This window comes from Mytilus edulis, chromosome 12, assembly GCF_963676685.1.
Source record: "Mytilus edulis chromosome 12, xbMytEdul2.2, whole genome shotgun sequence".
In the NCBI taxonomy this organism is placed as follows: domain Eukaryota; kingdom Metazoa; phylum Mollusca; class Bivalvia; order Mytilida; family Mytilidae; genus Mytilus; species Mytilus edulis.
Genome location: NC_092355.1, coordinates 47,131,284 through 47,153,930, shown reverse-complemented (window position 1 = coordinate 47,153,930; position 22,647 = coordinate 47,131,284). Strand labels below are relative to the sequence as shown.

Below are 22,647 nucleotides of genomic sequence, written 5' to 3'. Positions count from 1 at the left end.
GATGGCAATCGCCTATTCCGCCTGAAGAAAGGTACACCTATTGATTACATAGAACAATTTGACGATGTAGTGGGTACGGCAGATGAAAACGCGATAAGTGACGTAAGACGTTACATTGAAGAGACACGAGACAGGGTGCCCTCGGCACTGCCTCAAAGTTCAGATGAGTTACCTACTATTCCACCACATTTAACCGACCTATATTAACGTTCAATCGACTCGTTTCAACCTATTTCATTCCAACCATCAAAACTGAAAGCGTTTAAAGAATAACATGTAACATATTGATTAACATTTTTAATTTCACTATTTGTTTTTGTATATGCAGCCATATTTGCAAATGTATGTGTAATAGAAATAACCAAATTAATTTTTTTTATATTTTAAAATTAATTGATAACAAATTCAAGAACATGAAGTCCATTTTTGAAGAATCATAACTTTAATTTCCGAAATTATATATAATACCTTTAGGACAATCTTGATTTTTATACCGTTGTTCCGCCATCTTGAAAATGGCAGCCATATTGGATTTTTCAGAGTGGGTCCATAGCTGAAATCAAAGGGTATATAACCAAGAACTACTATGCAAAGTTTCATGCTTTCCTCATCAAGTGAACAATTCTGCTCTATATCTGCACCAATCGGCCGGACTATTATGCCTATTACGCGGTTTTTCAGGGCTTTTTAACATAATAATGCATTACTATTTTTAAACCATATGTGGGTCAGTGAGTTATGTACGTGTAACAGTTCCGACTGAACACACCCAACAGGGAGTAGTGTCGCGTTAATCTCTATCGATTTGGTCAAATTAATCTGTGGTCTTTTAACGGTGTCACAGTAAGATCTGTAAATAATTGCAGGTAAATTATATTTCTTTACTTTCTTGTAACAGGTAAACACCGATAGATTTTAAACATTCAATCATGCATGGTAACTAAGTGTGGTTTGCTATGACAAATGTACCGTGTGTACGTAGTAAACATATCCATACAGGAGATATGAATGGAGTTGTGAAATCCTAGTATCTGAAATCCATACGGAGACAAAAGGGAATACAACCGGTGTCAACTGCCTAGGGAATGAATTCCGATTCCATATTTCATCAATGTTTCTCACAACAGGGGCTACATAAATCACAAAGTGATTGTTCACTGGAATTCAAGACCCTCAGACGAAATGACAGTTTTTTTAAACCAAAAGATAAGGAAAAGGAGAAGATACGGAGACATCTCCCTATTGGAACAGGAGACTATTCTGTAGGATGCCTGGATATTATGTGTGATCATTCTGAAAAGGGATCTTTCTTCCGGTTGTATTACCCTATTGAGAAGACAGATATATACGTAAGTGTATACTCTTTATTTAACAAAAATGTAAACAAAATCGACAAAATCTTATGCATAACTTTATACTTATTCAGATATATTCATGCATACTTAATGAATCAATTTAAGAAACTTGTTGGATAAGTCGGATATCGGGTATCTTAGCTAAACAGCAACACGTGGTTGTCAAACGTTACCTCTACTAGTAGGTAATCATCTAGATTTAGTATAAAAGTGCATTAAAGCATAAATTTAAATTCCCTTAAAAAAGGGGGGTTCCCCTTATACATACTGCCATACGAGAGTATCTCTGAATTTTTAAATATTATTTCATTTAAAAACCAGTAATCCAAAATTGACATCTAAGCGCCGGATTTGAGTATTCTGCCAAAAAAAATTACTTTGCATATTTTATTGGTCAAAGCTTCATGAATCATTAGTACAAAGTCTAAATAAGTTACAATTGCTAACGCTGTATGTGTATCCGGCATGTCAACAATTTAATGCTAATTTAATAACTAAATCGATTTTATTCATTTTACAAGTTCAAAATCGTCATAGTTATCATCCTAATCTAATTCATTTCAACATTGGATTCGTTTTTGGGGTTAACTTACTAAGTAGTAACGGAACTACACAATGTACACATTTTTGCAACTGATCCATCCCCACTTTTTTGACAAATCTGAATAAACCTAGGCAAACATGATAGACTTTCGGCAATCTTATGCATGATATTTTAGTTCCATTGACAACTTATTTTTGTTCCTTGATTGGATAAAGTTCGTCTAAAAACTTTGCTATAAACATTAATATAATATCTTTCCCTATTGGAACAATTATTCTATACTCAAGTTGGCAAAAAATACTAAAGTACTTCCGAAACAATTTTCCAGAATATTTCTTTCGCTGGAAATTATAAAGGATCTTCTATTCCATGACACCACAGACATTTTCATAATCAGATAGAATATGTTTTGGTTTGTCTATTCTATACCTGTCATGACTGTGATTGGAAACATATTCACATGTGTAAGATAGATAATATTAAAAGTTGTCTAAATGTCATTGTTCTTTTAACACTCTTAACCTTGAACAAACAATAAAGTTCTGGAAAAGATTTATAACTGTCGATAAATGGTTCAACTTCTGCTTTGTATTATATAGTAATATTGTTTCTTGATAGATAAATTTTAAGAACAAAATTTAATGAATTCCTTAGCTCCTTGCACAGATACTAAACATGAATTTAAAAATGAATAGAATGTGGGGAAATTAACGTATAATAACAAAAATAACAATACTAACGAGTTTCACTTTGGTATCCATCGAATTAATATATATATATATATATATATAGTTTCTTAAAGAAATTAAGTGAGAACGAAAAAACAAAGTTCTAGTACCTGTGTTTTTTCAAGTTTGTCTCATTTGCATTCATTCCCACTTTGTTCAATTATTCGAGTTTCAAACAATTAGGTGTGATTTTGAGAAACCTACATACAATTTTGAATGTTCAATAAGATATGAGGTATTGAGTCTAACATGTCTAACTCTAAGCCTATTTCTCGGCCTATTTACATTTGCAGTCTAATTAAGTTGACAAAGTTGGTATTCTGACTTTACAGCAACGTGTATAATTCATTTTTTGTACATTTACACCAATTATGCATTTATCATGGTTGAAAATAAGGTCAAACTCACGAAAGACTTCCTTCTAAATTGTTAAAAATTGTCATATTACATTAATTATAATATAATAGTGTAATATGATTAGACACATTATACCCTGTCGGGCTATCTTGCATATCTCTTACATGTATTACGTCCTTTTTACTTAGAGCATTGGTGTTAGTGAACATTACATAGGTGTACACATGAAAACAGTTACACACCATTTATATGTTAAATTGTAACTCTTACTGATACCATTTTGACAACATTTCTAAATATTTCAATTTTTCTCAAATATGTCAAATGTCAATGATTTCGTATTTAGCTTGCAGCAATTCTAATAATATCAAATAAAATATATTCATAACGTATTGTCACACGTAAATAAGAAAACACATTTTATGTTTATAAAGACGTCGTGTAAAGTTAAAATTGTTACATTCTTTTGTTGTAAAGATGAGATACGCCCAAATACTTAAATGAAAACCCACCCTGATAATGTTTGCATCAAATACATTGTATTCACGTCCAAAGTTTACAAGTATACACCATTCCTCGATATTGTTTTTTTATGCCCACGTATAATCATTTATCATGTAACTTTGTAAAATTTCGATAAAAAAAATATGATAGCTACACTATTGATCATGACTAATTTATAGATCTTTACACATCATACATATTATTTTTTTCGTGTTTTGTCACCATGTTGAGTCAGCATATTTTACAGCTAAACTCGATATGGAGTTTGCGAAGCAGATTCAAATTCATAAGTTTTAATATCTAAATACATTCGTTAAACATGTTAAACCGCAGATTACATTTCTCCCACGCATTCAGATTTTTAGATCGAGTAGGGTTAATCTCGATGGGTTAATAGTTCAAACTTGACATTTGGTAAGATGTATACATATTTAAAACTGTGCAGGTTTAGTAAATTCAGTATTCAGTAACCTTGTATTCTGTTATTTTCAATTGTTGTTTTACTTTCACAAACCAGCAGGGCAAAAGGAAATTGTCTCTCTTGTTCAAATAAATTAATGTAAATTAAAACGTGGACCACTCAAAGACCGCAACTATTTGCCGCCTCCTACATACTGTATACTAAGAGAACATAATAAACATACATGTATTGGTTGTTATGACGTGTTACCACATTTGGTATAATACTTATTACTACTAGAACACCCAGTGATATCAGTTTGAATTTGATTTATCAAAAAAACGAAAGACTTATATGTTATAATGTCTACATGATAAAATCCACCCTCTTCTTGATTAAGAAATAAGTTTAACTAAGTACATGTTTGTAAGACGACATGATTACTGATTACAGAGTGACTCGGTAAACACAACGATATCTATCTGACAATTCAATTGCTTTTGCAGAAATCGGCTTTATTTGTATTTTAAACCCTATTCGATGAGCATAAACTTCCTAGTTTCGTTAGTTAGTTTACGTATGCATGTTGGGTGTACTATTTGACTCAAAAGGAATTCTTTAACATCAAAGTTTCAATCGGCACACCGTCTCAATTCGTTAGTTTCCATTTGGCGATTCTCCCTTCTGCTTTCGTTCCATGGTGGAGACAACGTATAGTTCCAGCACCCAAAAGAAATGACATCGACGATAATTCGTGGTGCATGACGATAAAATATACATCTGTTTTAAGACGATAAAAAAATCGACTTATTTCGACGAATCACTTTTTTCTCTCCAAAAAATAACGGTAACGACTAATCATGATATTTTTCGAATCACGACAATGACATTAGATTTTAACGAAGTACGATTACATTTCAAGTATTTGGGACAACATCCCTAATGCGCCTCGAAATGAGGAACTAGTGCGCCTCGAAATGAGGAACTCAAAAGTCACGTGTAAAGAAAAAATCTCTGTGTAGTGATATTGGACATGTTTCTATTTTTTTTTACAAATGACTGAACTTAACCATTTGTGGTGATTAGGAAAGTAGTGGAACATAGAATAAATGTGTAAAAACTATGGAGCTATTAAATGTGTTCAAAGTATTAAATTTTCAAAGAACTTATTGTGTTAAAAAGGGGATATATTACCTCAAAGAGCCGCATCACAAAAGGATTTTCGGGGTATGCTAATTTACGGAAAAAGTAATCTCACTTCGTACCCCGAAAATTTAACCACATATATGTGAAAATGTCACAGCTTCGAAACGAGCTATCATACATATCCAAGTTTACGATATGGACTGAGCTACAGGAAAAAACGTTACCATTACCGCCTATGTAAAAACAAGTAAAGATTTTGACCCATTTGACGCTAACAGTAGCCGAAAATGATAATTTGACGACTGGCGGTAAAAGGCATTTCTGCTCTCTATTAACGGTTAAAGAAAACTTCGACTATAAAGTTAGTTAACTTTGATTGAATAAAATCTTATTACATTTTTCGTGAAACGTTTCATTTTAGAAGGGTGTTTTTTTCTGAGCAATGAATTATTTATTTCCCTACATGTTTTCTATATCAAGGGCGTAGGCCTATCAAATATGAATACAAAATCAATCTTGCTGTGTGACTTTTCATGGTAGTGATATCGATGAAACAGAAAAAATGCCTTTGTAAGATAAATAATTCATATTTTTAATTCCATTTAACTGCTGTTTATTTCAAAATCGAGTTTCATAAGTTTATACGATCACCCTCGATTGCATCCTTTTGCATTATACATAGTTGACCGTACGAACGTTTGCTTTCCATTACTATACTGTTTTTGTCAGATACCGGATAAAGACGATGCTTGTATGGTTTCATAGACAATAAAGGGTAAAGTAAATAAAAACATCATAGATAACACGATTAAATTGTGTATTTACGCTAGACGCGCGTTTCGTCTACAAAAGACTCATCAGTGAGGCTCGAATCCCAAAAAGTTAAAAAGGCAATAAAGGGTAAATACGATGGTTGCACAATCCAATGAACAATGCAGGGTAAAGTAAATAAACTCATCATAGATACCAGGACTGAATTTTGTATATACGCCAGACGCGCGTTTCGTCTACAAAAGACTCATCAGTGGCGCTCGAATCCAAAAAAGTTAAAAAAAAAAAAAGCCAAAAAAAGTACAAAGTTGAAGAGCATTGAGATCCAAAATTCCTAAAAGTGTTGCCAAATACAGCTAAGGAAACCTATGCCTGAAAACAATGGTTGCATAATTACATGAACAATGCAGGGTAAAGACGATGGTTGCGTTATTACATGAACAATGTAGGGTAAAGACGATGGGTGCATTATTACATGAACAATGCAGGGTAAAGACGATGGTTGCATTATAACATAAACAATGCAGGGTAAAGACGATGGTTGCATTATTACATGAACAATGCAGGGTAAAGACGATGGTTGCGTTATTACATGAACAATGTAGGGTAAAGACGATGGTTGCGTTTTTACATGAACAATGTAGGGTAAAGACGATGGTTGCATTATTTCATGGACAAGACAGGGTAAAGACGATGATGATAGCATTTATATTTCATAAACAATGCAGGGTAAATACGATGGTTGCATTATTACATGAACAATGCAGGGTAAAGACGATGGTTGCATTATTACATGAACAATGCAGGGTCAAGACGATGGTTGCATTATTACATGAACAATGTAGGGTAAAGACGATGGTTGCATTATTTCATGAACAATGCAGGGTAAAGACGATGGTTGCATTATTTCATGGACAATGTAGGGTAAAGACGATGATGATAGCATTTATATTTCATGAACAATGCAGTGCAAAGACGATGATTGCATTATTTCATGAACAATGCAGGGTAAAGACGATGGTTGTATAATCTCACAAACAATGCAGGATAAAGACGATGATTGCATTTTTTCATGAATAATATATAGGATATATACGAAGGTTCAATGGTTTCATCGGCTATATAAGGTAAAAATGATGCCTGCAGGATTGCATAGACAATTAATGTAGGGTAAGACTATAATTGTATTGTTTCATAGACAATGCTTGTCTGGTTTCATTGACAGTATAGGGTAACGAATACATTGATAATTGTATGGTTTAATGGACAATACAGGGAAAATAAGATGCGTACATGGTTTCATGAACAATACCGTATAGGGTACACACGATGCTTGCCTGATTTCACAGACAATATAGGTTAAAGATGATGCTTGTCTGGTTTCGTGTACAATGCTGAGTAAAGATGATGCTTGCTTGGTTTCGTGTACAATGCACAGTAAAGATGATCTTGCATGATTTCATAAACAAGATTGGGTAAAAGCCGCAATGCTTCCATGGTTTCAAAAAAATGTTTTGGTTTGTCAGCGGATCGATTTCAAATATTAGAATATCACTAAGGAATTAATGAGATGTACGTTGGAGGAAAAGTACTATTGATAAGGATTTATATACCTTTTATTTGGTTGTATACACATTTCCCTCTACCTTTAAAAGATTGCATACATAAGTATTTATTAATTAAAATATATCAAGCATACCTTTGGTTCAGTTCGTCTCACCGACATATTTCTAATAAAGCCTCTATGTAAGACATGTTTTGTTGGACTTACAAAGTATTACTTAATGTCATATATTAATTTAATGCATATAAATTTAGATGACGATTCATTTCTTTACATATGCCATGTATACCAAGGTCCAGTTAAACAGAATATTGAAACTAACGACTCGCGTTTGTTTGTTACCCCAGTTTTACTACTTGTAGTTGATATGAGCGTTTTAAATATTATTATTACATCTTATAATGATTCAACAAATTTGTACTTTTCCCCTTTAAATCTATATTTAACTCTTATATGTGTTTTCTGCGGACTTCGATATGACAGAGGTTAAAGTGACTATTTACAATATATGGATAATTTACAATATATGGATAACAACAGCTTCGTGCTTGACACTATGTAATTTTTTTAAAAATATATATGTCATAAACTGTATACTGCAGGTACTGCATTTTTAATGGTAATGTTTTAGTGTAGCTAAAATAAGGAAATTCTAAAAAAAAAAAAAAAAAAAAAAGAAGCACAAGTATCAGAAATTAAACATAGGACTATTCAAAGTCCTATTATATCGACCAACACTCATATTGACTAGATGGGCGAAAAAAAAACCCACAGGGAATAATGACTTGACCTGAACTATTCTGTTTTAAGTATACTTTATGTAATTTAAATGATTATACTTGACTTTCATTGAATATACCTCTACGGAATTCACATGAATAATAATGGAACGAAGACGACAGTAACAATTAAGGATTCTCATAAACTGAACTCTTAATGGACTCTTCTATTTTCAAAGAAATTAAAATGTGGTATATATTTTTTTTCCCTTTTGAACTTCATTAATTACTAAGGTCTTAAAATCTTCAGAGTAAATTATATATAGTAAGATAAAGGCCTTTGAAGTGCTATATTTATAAATTATATTGATTTATAGTAAAGATATTTGTATTTGTAGCAATAAGATTGATCCGTGACTTTTGAATTAACATCACCACACGAAAATAATAATTTTTCATTTAGTGATAAATACGAGAAAAAAGTCCACGAATTTCAAGATTAAGGAACAAAAATCGAATCAATTATTTACATTATGCACGTACCACCTTTAAACCGTCCTCCACTCGTATTCTGTAACGATGTGTGGTGTTGCCTCAGCAATATCACCACTAAAACTGTCCTCCTCTTGTGTTCTGTCAAGATTTGTGGTGTTGCCTTAGCAATATCACCAATAAAACCCGTCCTCCTCTCGTGTTCTGTCAAGGTTTGTGGTGTTGCCTTAGCAATATCACCAATAAAAAAAGTCCTCATCTCGTGTTAGACTGTTAAGAGTTTTGGTGTTGCCTCAGCAATATCACCACTAAAACCGTCCTCCTCTCGTGTTTTGTCAAGATTTGTGGTGTTGCCTCAGCAATATCACCACTAAAACTGTCCTCCTCTTGTGTTCTGTCAAGATTTGTGGTGTTGCCTTAGCAATATCACCAATAAAACCCGTCCTCCTCTCGTGTTCTGTCAAGATTTGTGGTGTTGCCTTAGCAATATCACCAATAAAAAAAGTCCTCATCTCGTGTTAGACTGTCAAGAGTTTTGGTGTTGCCTCAGCAATATCACCACTAAAACCGTCCTCCTCTCGTGTTTTGTCAAGATTTGTGGTGCTGCATCAGCAATATTACAACTACAACCGTCCTCCTCTCATGTTCCGTCAAGATTTGTGGTGTTGCCTCAGCAATATCACCAATAAAACCGTCCTCCTCTCGTGTTCTGTCAATATTTGTGGTGTTGCCTCAGCAATATCACCACTAAAACTGTCCTTTCTCGTGCACTGTCAAGATTTGTGGTGTTGCCTCAGCAATATCACCACTAAAACTGTCCTTTCTCGTGCACTGTCAAGATTTGTGGTGTTGCCTCAGCAATATCACCACTAAAACCGTCCCATTATCGTGTTCTGTCAAGGTTTGTGGTGTTGCCTCAGCAATATCACCACTAAAACCGTCCTTCTCTCGTGTTTTGTCAAGATTTGTGGTGTTGCATCAGCAATATCACAACTAAAACCGTCCTCCTCTTGTGTTCTGTCAAGATTTGTGGTGTTGCCTCAGCAATATCACAACTATAACCGTCCTCCTCTTGTGTTCTGTCAAGATTTGTGATGTTGCCTCAGCAATTTACTTTTGTATATTGGGAATTGCTGACTTATTCTGGGGCTGTAAAGGAGGGATTGTAGTTAGGAACACACTAGATATTATATATAGCCTCATCGAAAGAAACTGTTGCAAAATACATGTAGGTGAAGAAAGATGCATTGCAATGCATTGTTAGTAATCAAAACTTTGTGCTGTCACTGTCAAGTAAATCGAATGTATAATTGAAATACATGATATTTAAACATCTTAAATGTGGGAACTTCAAATAACTGGTATAGTCTATTAAACCAGCAATTTGAGGATGAAGTGTACCATAAAGTTTAGGCGTATGTCATACAAAAGTTTTTCTATGTAATTGACGCAAATATAAGTTGCCATTCAGTTGCGAAATATGTTAATAGTTGTTCATATTTAACCTTTAAAAAATGTGAGGGCTATTTTATACAGCTGGTTTTGTAAATTATTTTTTATTTGGGAGTAAGTGAACACCATTCTTATTATAAGCTTGACCTAATAGTCTGGGGTTAAGCTTGATATATCCCATGAAAAGAACTGAATATTTTTTAAAAGATGTATGAGACGTCAGACTTCTGGATCACAGGCGCTTGGGTATATGATACAGATAAAAAAAAAAGTTTTTGGTTGATTAAAATATTCATTTTTCTATATTCAGAATAGCATAACTATGGCAAGCTGTTTTGCTATTTATTCTTACTTCAAGATATCTCATAAACTTTATAAGTTATCTCATAAACTTTATAAGATATCTCATAAACTTTATAAGATATCTTATATAGTTTATAAGATTTCTTATATAGTTTATAAGATTTCTTATATAGTTTATAAAATATCTCATATATTTTATAAGATATCTTCAGAAATCTTATATAATTGTCTTTATAAGATATCTCATAAACTATATAAGAGTATCTTATAAACTATATGAGATATCTTATAAACTATATAAGATATCTTATAAATTATTTAAGATATCTTATATATTATAGGAGATATCTTGAAATTTGAATAAATAGTAAAATGGCTTGCCATACAAATCCATTTAAACGACTCACTAGGAGAAAAACTCCAATTTTACTATCCATACTAAGAAACAAATTTGTTTCTTTTCTTCAGAATCGTTTAAATCACTCGAAACTAGGTGAGACATGCACAGAAGTGATAGATATGTATTATAAATATAGAAAAATGTATATATTTTAATCAACAACAAAAAAATAAAAAAATATCTGTATCACATACCCAAGCACCTGTGGTCTGAATTAATCATTAATTAAGCTGCATTAGAGGGAGGGAGAGGGAGGGAGGTGGCATAACTGGACCCCTATATTTGCCTATGATAGTATGAAATATTTAAGATAATTATCTTTTAAATTCTTATAATATTCAATATATATCTTTTAATAAAAAATGTATATATCTTATAATAAATAGAAGATATCATAAAAACCATTTTGGAGATCTAGATACATTAAAATAATATAAATATTGCATGCCAATTAGCAGGTTATTAGTCCATTTCCTCTTCTCTTACTTCCAAAATATAAGAGTATAAGGACAGCACTAAAATAATACCTTTTTGACTGTCAGAACACTTAACAAATGATAACAACACTTTAAATTTAATTCATCTGAGATTTTTTTCTGTTTTCACCTCCATCATGGAAGCTCAGAGCTGAAACAATTAAAGAGCTTTAACAAAGGATTTGTAAAGTTACTATACAAATGTTTTACCCAAAAGTATGTAAAAATAATAGCCAAATCATCTAAAGTCAACTTTGGCCAGGTGAGTAGATCCCATAGTTTCAGAACAATTTCTGAATATTGAGCAGAAGAAAATATATATACATGTACTAAAGTGTTATATGATTATAATATTTTTTTTTATCATTATTTTCTTCAGAAACGTGACAAGCAGTGGCCATTGTGGTTGCCAAGGAAACAGTATGGAAATGGATATGCATATTTTATCAGACGCTCAAAGTCAGTGCTTGGGAAAATGTTTAATTGGATGGGAGGTTTGTACACTGGTGCTAAATGAATACTTCTAATTGTAATTGTTAAGATCTATATTCAATATATTTGGAAAAAAATTCATGCATTATAATTTAAAAGACTGACTAATTCTAACAGGTCAGCTGCATCATGTATATATCCGTTCTATTGCTGCCTAGTATGTTAAGTTAGCATTTCATAAGCAAAATAAAATAGAGGTCTATACATAACCTTTCTAAGGCATACCATATCCAGTTAAGCTATTCTTTCATATGTCCTTTATGTGATTGTTTTGTTGCTCATATTACTCTTTTCCAAACTTTTGGGCTATTCTGAGTATCATGACCAGGCAGTGTGTCAATCAAGAAAATCATTTCAAACACCAAAATAAATGTATATGTATAATGTTTTAGCGCACCTGGTTACACTTTTCTATTAAGAAACATTTGTTTTATTTAGAAATTATGTCTTTTAAAATATATTTTGGTTTTGTAGGTGATGTCTATGTACCTGCACTGTGGCAGCACTATCCCCTCCCTGGTAAACGGTACCCAGTGGTGATATTCTCTCATGGTATTGGTGGTAACAGAACATGTAACACCACCGTCTGCTGTGAACTGGCTTCTCAGGGTTATATTGTGGCAGCTGTTGAACACAGGTATGAAACCATGGCAACATGACCATTATCTATGAGATACAATTAGGAGTAAACAGTAATGAATACAGAAAAAGGTGTTATCTGTAACTTACTTGTACATCTATTGTTATTTATGCATAGTGTTAATATTGTTTGTAATATGTCATATAACACTGTATTTAAATACATTAATGAGTCGTAAGCATATTGAATATCTCTGAAAAATTAAGCAAAAAAATAAACATAATAATATGTGTTGAGTATGCTTCATGGACACAGCAATACAATGACATATAAAATTTAAAGATATCTTGAGGTCAACATATGGCTTTCATTAATAAAAGAGTATCAAGTGTATATGATGTCAAACTCTAAATATGTCTGTTTATGGTTACTTTTACATTAGTTAATTACCAGATTAAGACTAGTAAACAGATTTTATAAATTTATACCCAAAATATTATGTGTAAACTCTATCATGCATGGAGGTTATTTTGGGCTTTAAAAGCACTACAGGACAAAAAAATATGAATAAAATGTATAGAAATGCAATGGAGTGCATTAAATTAGGGTTGAAGGGCTCACTCTGAAGAAATTTATATTTCTCATGGTTTGCCGATAATCAAAATTAAAGAACCACTAAGCATTTGTAAAAATAAAAGGGATTAAAAATCATTTGAATTTCTTTTCTGTCAAGTTAGCTAATTTGACAGATCAGAACTAAACTTTGGGAGGTCAACTCAACATTGTTAATTTAAAGTAAAACTTTAAGTACTTCATGTGTGACCAGATCAGGTAATAAAAAAACATTGAAATAAGCTTTCACACATGGGTGAACATAATGAATTGCACAAGTCATGTTCAAGTACAGCTACACAAATAACCTTTTAAAACTTAAAATCACCTATTTCCCCTAAATATAATAATTATTAATAACAAGGAAAATAGGTTTCTTTCTACTCATTGGTTGTAATAAACTGATTTTATTATTTTAAATTACCTAACTACTGCAAATATGTAGGTTGTATCCATGGTGTATAAGAGGGTTATTTGGGGTCATGATGTTCTAAGGAGGTTATTTGGGGTCAAGATGTTCTGAGAAGGGTTATTTGAGGTCAAGATGTTCTGATCTTAATAATCAAACTTCAATCTGAATTTGAACTTTACTTGTCTTTCAATTTTTTTCTTCATTTGAACCCTCTGGCAACAGGTGGGAAATAAATACAACATCTTCAGTGAGGAATTTATAAACTTTATGAAAACACTATCATGAATGCTTAATATAATATTGAAAAATGAGATAAGGCTAATCATTCTGCTTATTTTGTTTGGCTGAAATGGTTTCATAGAAAATAATTTATTACAATGTATATGTATAAATATCATGACTTGTTAGGAAAAGATGAAGCTCATCAAATATGAATTAATGCTTTACACTAACTGCAATCCATAATGCTAATGCTTTGAATAAAAGGTGATATGGGTAAATATAACCATAGTGCATTTAAAAACTAAAAGGCATCTCGGTATACACTGTTGTAATAAAAAAACTGAGTGTCTATACAATACCCGGTATATGTCAAACTGAACTTTGCCCCGAGTCCTTGAAAACTAATAAATAATATAGTTAGTGTCAAATATCTACACTTAAAACCTGGACAAACTCCTTTAAGAAGTTCAATATTCACACAGTGATCATACACTTTGTAAATATGAAAGATGCATACATGTACTAATTTATTTTTTCTAACAGGGATGGTTCAGCATCCATGACCTTTCAACTCAAAGAGGACATCAAAAGTACAGTAAATGTATCTAATAGTAACAGTAGTCAGATGCACAGAACACATAGTTATACTGAAGAATGGATGCCATTTGATTTCTCACCTCCTCGATGGGATGATTATGAAAGTAGAAACAAACAGGTGAGCTTTACCATCATACAGTGTCAATGAGCTTTACCACGAGAACAGAATTTTTCATATATTTTTTTCAAACACAAAACACCAACTTGATATGGAACATGCTTTTTCGAAATTGAAACTAAAACATAGAAAAGCTAAATAAATGTGATTTGTATTATTCGATTTTTAATGCATTTACACAATGCACATTTATTCATTTAAAAGATTGGACAAAAAATGAAAATGGTCTCCTTTTAAACTATGCTATATGTGCCAGAATTGAGGTTTAAATTGAATAAAAATTAAACGTTAGTTTACTTATGCTTTATTTTTTATAAACTAAGGTGTATACAAGAGCTGAGGAATGTACACGAGCACTGAATGTATTAACGGATCTCGATAATGGAGTAACAATACTAAATCAACTTGGTGGAAATTTCAATCTTAAACTGTTTAAAGTAAGTATTTGATTATTTAAAACATTAATATTATTATTAGTGTTTATACTGGAAGGCGACACAGAAAGTGATAGAAATGTGTTCTACATAAGTCTGATCCTTACCAGCGTCACATGAGAAAAGCAACAGTATAAAGGACACACATTTCTATCCTTACCAGCGTCACATGAGAAAAGCAACAGTATAAAGGACACACATTTCTATCCTTACCAGCGTCACATGAGAAAAGCAACAGTATAAAGGACATACATTTCTATCCTTACCAGCGTCACATGAGAAAAGCAACAGTATAAAGGACATACATTTCTATCCTTACCAGCGTCACATGAGAAAAGCAACAGTATAAAGGACACACATTTCTATCCTTACCAGCGTCACATGAGAAAAGCAACAGTATAAAGGACACACATTTCTATCCTTACCAGCGTCACATGAGAAAAGCAACAGTATAAAGGAGATATATTTCTATCCTTACCAGCGTCACATGAGAAAAGCAACAGTATAAAGGACACACATTTCTATATTCAAATATGGCGCAAGTTCCGTACCAGGAAATTCGCCTCCTAAAACATCAATATAATAATAATAATTCATATATGGATGGGTTCTTAAATCATTATCTAACTAATTTATTATTTTTTTTGTGGAATTTTGCTTAAATTGTCTAATTTATCCTATACTTAAAATGTCACAGTGTTCATATTAATGATATGGGGCTGTGCCTTCAACTCAGAGTTTGTCATATGACTTACTTGATTTAATCCACTTCATCCCATGGGGGACATAGGGCGACCAGAGTTTGTCATATCTTAACCCATTAAAAAATCCCACAAACAACTAAAATAATTTATGAATAAATCACAATTTTATACTGTTTCTTTTAGTTGATTCAAATTTTTCTATAATTGTAATTAGTATTTGAAAATGTAAGATATTCTATACAATAAGGTACCAATGATAGGTTTAGGTGTATACAATATACAATTGTAATTAGAAATATAAGAAGATGTGTTATGATTACTAATGAAAAAATTCTCCAAAAGAGACCAAATGACACAGATATTAACAACTATAGGTCACTGTACAGCCTTCAACAATGAGCAAAGCACATACCACATAGTAAAATAGGTACAGGGGCCCCGAAATAATAGATTGAAATAATTAAAGCAAGAAAACTAATGGCTCAATTCATGTTCAAATTAATGTTTATCTTGATATTTCATTATGACTCAAATGTTTTATCTTTTAACATATTGCTTTCTGTGAATAAGGGAACTTTGACTATTTTAATGACTATAGTTTAGTACCACTATAATATTTTCTGTTTCTACATTGTAGAATTTATTTGATCTGTCAAAAGTATCACTTGTTGGGCATTCATTTGGTGGTTCTACCACTGTATGTGCTTTATCAAAAGACACAAGATTCAAGTAAGTAGACTGTGCATAATAGAAAATTTTCAAGATGCATGACTTTACCAGGATAATTCAGTCTGTCTTTCTTTAAACAATATCTCCTACTGATTAGGGCCTGTATTCCTTTTACACTAAAAATGCCTCACTCACTCACTTAGCAGAATTACTCAAGGCAAAAACAAAAGAAAATCAGTAGATTTAGAAAAATACTTTTTTCAAAATATAAAAAAGAAAATGTGGTATAGTTGCCAATGAGACAAGTCTATTATCCAGATGTGTATGTTGAATTTAGCTGTTTAATAAGGGATTTTGTGCAAGTTTCCCTTCAAAATGACTACATATTGATAGCAAAGGGAAATAACTCTTTCTTGTGTTAGGTAGATGGAAAACAGTTTTATCTTATACTTGGTAAGTTCACAAAAGTATTCACAAAAAACTATGCTTTATTTTTTACTTGAGAAACTACATTTCTGGTTAATTCAGACTTTTTACCTATTTTACTTCAAACTTTGGCTAGTTTGGGCCTTTTTTTCAAACTCCTTGATCCACATCTGTATTGTGTGCTTTTAAGATAAACTATACTAAGTGTGCATGTGTGAAGTCTTGGAAGATACAGTGTGTATTGTTTGAATTTGTCTGACATAATTTGACAGTATAGTTACTGTGTGTTTATTTTTATAACACAGTAATGACAAAATGACACTTTGTATGTTTTAACAACAAAGTCTTATCAACAATCATCAATGTGTTTGATTTGATAACTATGTCACATACAAAGCAACAGTATGCTTTTGTGTTTGTTTTAATAAAAAGTAAAATCACAAAAATACTGAGGAAAATTCAATTGGAAAGTCCCTAATCACATGACTAAATCAAAATACAAAACACAGCAAACGAATGGACAACAACTGTCTTGACTTGGTACAGGCATTTTCAAATGTAGAAAATGGTGGATTGAACCTGGCTTTATAGTGCTAAATTAAACCTCTCACTTTTACAACAGTCTCAAAATGTACAAAGCAACACAAATTATTACAGGAAAATTTATGTTTGTTTATATAAATGTAAGTTTTCCTCAATAGGGAAAATTGATATCCACATAAATAAATAAATGCATCCACAGTAGCCTTAAACTTTGTACAGACACTGTAAAATGTTGACAAGGTAATGTTTGTCTTCATAGAAAATTGGAAAATATAATCAAATATCATTGTGCATGTCATTAACTCCTGTATAAACCAGGTAAATAATAATAAAATATGTTTACTTTCAGAGTTGGAGTTATGATGGATGGGTGGATGCATCCTCTTAATGAAGAAATGTATAAAAACATTACCCAGCCTGTACTAATGATTAATATGGAGACATTTCAATGGCAGGAAAATGTGGATCAAATGCAACGTCTTCAACAAGATCCCAAGGTCCAGAGACCTATGATTACAATTAAGTAAGAGTTAATTAACATTTTAATACTTTGGATAGTTATTTTCTATTTGCAGACTGTGTGGTATTATGCAATGTCTTTTAATTAACTTCATAACTAGTTTCATACAACTCATCTTTTGTATTAAGGAATTATTTGATATTTCTTCTGGAAATTTTTAATGTTGAGTTGAACTCACAGTATAGACATTTGAAAATTTTTTTTTATCTATACATCTTAAACAATTTAATTAAAGTCCATTTAAAGAAAAAGAAAACTTAATTCTCAGTATCAGTTCAACATTTTATCTCACAACCATAATTCACTAAAATTACCAAGCAAAGAAATAGTTAAGCATAGAAAACTCTCTAAGAAATTGTCCTATTGTATTTAGTTTCAACATTTCAAAATAAATAAATTTTGTGTTTTTACTGTCTTCTGATTGGTTAAAATTATTAGTTTTATTTTCAATGTTGTCAATTTTGATGGCGACACGCCCACTTTGATGTTGTGTATTATTCATACGCCAACATGTGTGTACGTTGTTATTGTTAATATAAATAATATAAAAAGTTCTTTGAGCCTTAGTTTTAATAGAAATTTATTTATAATGAATGGCAATAATTTATTTTGATTTTATTGAACCATAAAACTAATTTTTGACTCTTCACATTTTACATAATCCGCTTCGCTGATTATTCAATGTGAAGAGTCAAAAATTAGTTTTATGGTTCAATAAATTCAAAATAGATAATAGCCATTCATTAATTATGAGCACAATTAACGAAAAACACTTTTTCTTCAAGTTTTTTCTTCTGCATTTGGATAATGAAATGAAAAAAAATCCTCGTCAAATTATTTATGCTCTTAAGCAGTTGTTGATTTTTGTTATGTCTGATTTTGTAAATCTTTAATTCCCAGACTAACAATATCTTTTCTCTTGCAGAGGAACCTGTCATCAAAGTGTTACTGACTTTCAATTTTTAGTAAAAAAACAAATTGGTATGTTTATGGATGTTCGACACACATTGTCTCCAAAAATTGCAATAGATGTCTCAAATAAAGCTACACTCGGATTTCTTAGGAAGCACCTTGGTAAGCTTATTTCATAACTGATTGCATGATAACTGAAATTATTAGAGGAATTTATGAGCTTCTTTATACATAACAGAACAGTGACATACACAAAAAATTTCATAAGAGGGGGTCCAGCGACTGCTTAGTACGAGGCCTGCTCCAGTCATGCTTCCCAATTTCCATTTTCAATTTTATTCAGTGATTCCCATTATAATCAACCAACTTTTTTCCACAAAAAGGGGGCTTGGGGAGGGGGCCCCTGCAGAAAACATATAATGGTCAAGGAAACGTTACAATCAGTTGCTACTAAAAAACTAATTGGCTTAGATATGGATATTTAAAATATGTCAGGCTTTTATGGCAAATGATTTTAAATTATAAAATGTTGATACATGTATGTATATATCTATTGTGACTTCAATTGATAAAGAACTATCACTAGATAATTTTATATATTTTCCTCTTTTAGGCCAAACAGGAGATAAATACGATAGTATCATAGCTGGTGAACATGAACATACTGTCTTGGGTCCAATCATTGCACGAGAAAGACCAGCTTGAGAGCTCCTGTACCAAAGGACCAATGAAAAATCCATAAATCAGGAACACATGATCTCATTTACTTGGCATTCATTGTTCAATCAATGCAAAAGTTTCAAATAGAATTACAAGAAGATTCAGTCATATTTATACTGTTTTTGTTTGATACTATAGTTTGTATATTCCTTCTTTTGAAATGAACTGCAAATGACATGTACTTATTGTCCTATCAACATGAAGGTATATTTAGGATTGAGGGCATTTCCAACTATTCTCTTGTGACATCTATCTTGTCCAATGCTTGAGAAACTCGTTTGAAAAATATACTACACCAGATTATCACTCATCTATACACGCTCCCCCTTGATGTTGATACTCTCTGTATAGCTTAGACAAATTGTGATCTTTCCTTTAATAGTGGAAGCTATAATACAAATGTGGCACCAGGCATTCTCATGATCTAGATAGTGCAATTAGTCTCCCAACACCAATATTCAAGGACAAACAGTTGTATTTGTTTAAGTCCAAGGGCCATAATTACACAAGATAATGGAATGGAGAGGAACCTGTTTAATCAAAGATATTATTTTAGTCCCAATGATATAGTTTTATGTAAATTATAATTAAGAAAAAATGTTGATTGTACAACTTCTTATTACTTGACTTATACATATATTTATGGATAAACCAGAGACAAGATCAATACTGAACTAACCTTTATAACAAGAAAGAGAGTCTAATATATTGACTTACTCAGGAAAACTAAAACCCACCTCCTAACTTTGTAGGGGACTTATAAAAGTACCTCAACTGATCTAATAATTACAGTAAATATAGAAAAGACGTGACTCTTAATTAAAGATAAGTGATTACATGCAGGATTTTATAAGAAAAATCTGGGAATTGGTAAAATTAGTTCTAGCTTTTAACTTATTAAACTTAATTTTAATATAATAGAAACACATAAAAGCATGATGGCAGCGTATATCTTAATGTTTCTAGTACTAATATGATAGGTGGCTAGCAATTTTAACCTTTTTTCTAAAAAGAGTTGTATTTTTTAAAATATCTATTTGCTTGATTAAAATATTTCTTCAAAGGTATACAGAACTGTTTTTTAAAAGATATAAAATTTGTCTTGGAGTTTAAGGCCCTGCATGCATTCATCTGTAGAAACCTATGCCTTAATTTACTTGATATTCTCTGCACAGTGAAATGAAGTTGTTTAGTGTTTGACCTTACAAATTCACCATTTGCCTTATTGCTTACAGCTTAAGTTACTTTATTATTGTGGACAAATTTATACTTGACAAAATAACAAATATAAAGAATATTGTGATATAATTGTAACGTTTATTTTATATATGCATGCAATGAACATTGTATTGAATGACTATGACATAAATGTGTTTAAATGTGCTTTGTTTAATGTACTTTGTTAAATTTGCTAGCAATTTTGTATATGTTAATATATATGTTTGCATATTTTTATATATTTTTTCTTGCTCAGTGTAAAGTGCAAAACTTTAAAAACCATGCCAAGTGTCTTTCATATAATCTGTGATATTTTTGTCTTTTGTAATATGATATATATATTTTTTATCTGTACTTACATGGATTTTGTATGTATATGATTTAAGTGCAAACTCAAATGTGTAGCATACATTTAATTTTTCGTCAATTTAAGGTCAATCCAGTGTTAGAGACTGTTAAACTGTCATGAGAGGTATGAAACAAGCTAAGAATTTGAAAATTAAAATGATGTTATATCTCTATGTATAAAAGTATCCGGTACATGTATATTGAATTGTGATATTTATGATATGTCTGTAGTAGTTTTGGGGTACTCTGTCAGTATACTACTGGAAATTCAGGACTTTTTTAGTGCAATTTTTGTGGAGATTGTTTCAACAATAGATAAAATTGTGAGATTTATTATTGTGATTTGAAGAAGTGCTGTATACAAACCATACAAACTATACTTTACAATTTGTAAATGCAAGTTTTTATTTATGTGAAACCTATCTAATTGCAGTATTCTTATTGAGAAGAACATAGCAAAAATTTCAGAATTTTAATATATATTACAACAAGCATGTTTACAATGTTCTATTTAGTAGATGATATTTTATAATAGTAACTAAATATGATTCCGGTTTTGATATATAAAAGATAAATAATAACTCTTTAAACAAAAACATTTTTTTATACCATGTATACCGTTAGGTTTAAACTTTTAATGTTTTTTTGTTTCTTGCTCCATCATTGTTTTCATACTTATTTTCACCAGAACATTTTAAACTTTTTTTTGTCTAAAAATATTTTATTAATCTCATATTAGAGTAATTATTTCATTCTTGCCCTGGAGTATTTCTTTTACTCTTACACTGGGTCTTGTGATGGAGTATTTATCTTCTTACCGGGAATAATTCTTATAGTCTTGCATAAGATTCCATATTCTTGCCCTGGAGCGTATCTCTTATGTTGTGTCATTTTTATATAACATTTTTGCGGTCATATTTTGATATCATGTTGTCGTCATCGTTGGCGGTGGTGTCGTCAGCGTCGTCCGAAGACGGATGGTTTCCAGAAATAATTTTAGTATAAGTAAATAGAAATCAAAATTTTTTTAACACAATGTTTATAACCACATAAAGAAGCTTGGGATTGATTTTGGGGGTTATGGTCCTTAAGGTTCGTTCAGGAATTAGGAGCATTTATCTAGTGTCAATACAAAAAGTTGAGTATAAGTATTTCAATTGTTCTGCAATTGTACCACAATGTTTAATACCATAAGTAGAAGGTTGTGATATATTTTGTGGGTTATGGGGCAAACAGTCTAGGAATAAAGGGCCATAAAGGGGCCAAAAACAAGCATTTTTGTAGTTTAAGACAATAAATTGGAGTTATCTTTCTTTGTCCAGATGGTTGTTGAATCACCTAAAACCAATGCTTTATGAGTATAGTTATTGTTGCAAACTCCATTAGAAATTTGAATTGAGATCATTTGGAATAAGGGAAAGGGAGAGGTGAAATAAAAATTGGGGGGGGGGGGGGGGGGGGGGGTCAATTTTTCTCATTTCAGATTTCAGAAAATAAAAAGAAAATTTCTTCAAAACTTTTTTTTTTTTTTTTTTAATGAGAGGATTAATATTCAACAGCATAGTGAATTGCTCAAAAGCAAACATAGAAATTTTAAGTTCATTAGACCACATTCATTCTGTGTCAGAAACCTATGCTGTGTCAACTATTTATTCAATCCAAATTCAGAGCTGTATCCAGCTTAAATGTTGTGTCCATACTAGCTGCAACTGTTCAGGGTTTGACCTCTGCAGTCATATAAAACTGCGCCCTGTGGAGCATCTGGTTATCATATAATGGAGTATCTATTGCGGATTTTTTAAATCATATGTTACCATCTTGTTGTGAATACTCTCTCAATTATTGGTATGTGTTAAGTGTTCAATCCAATATTTTTGTCAAAATATATGCTGATTAAATGTTGGTGCTA

At 31.5% G+C, this 22,647-nt stretch overlaps 1 protein-coding gene across 1 annotated transcript; it reads left to right on the top strand.

The window, feature by feature from the left end:
* The first annotated feature begins 730 nt into the window (after positions 1–730).
* LOC139498635 (platelet-activating factor acetylhydrolase-like) lies at positions 731–22,647 on the top strand. Its single transcript, XM_071287117.1, has 9 exons — positions 731–1,349; positions 11,591–11,705; positions 12,178–12,340; positions 14,073–14,244; positions 14,568–14,681; positions 16,020–16,111; positions 17,370–17,543; positions 18,466–18,614; positions 19,066–22,647. The coding sequence occupies exons 1-9, from the start codon at positions 1,086–1,088 to the stop codon at positions 19,155–19,157; spliced, it is 1,335 nt and encodes a 444-aa protein (XP_071143218.1). The 5' UTR covers positions 731–1,085; the 3' UTR covers positions 19,158–22,647.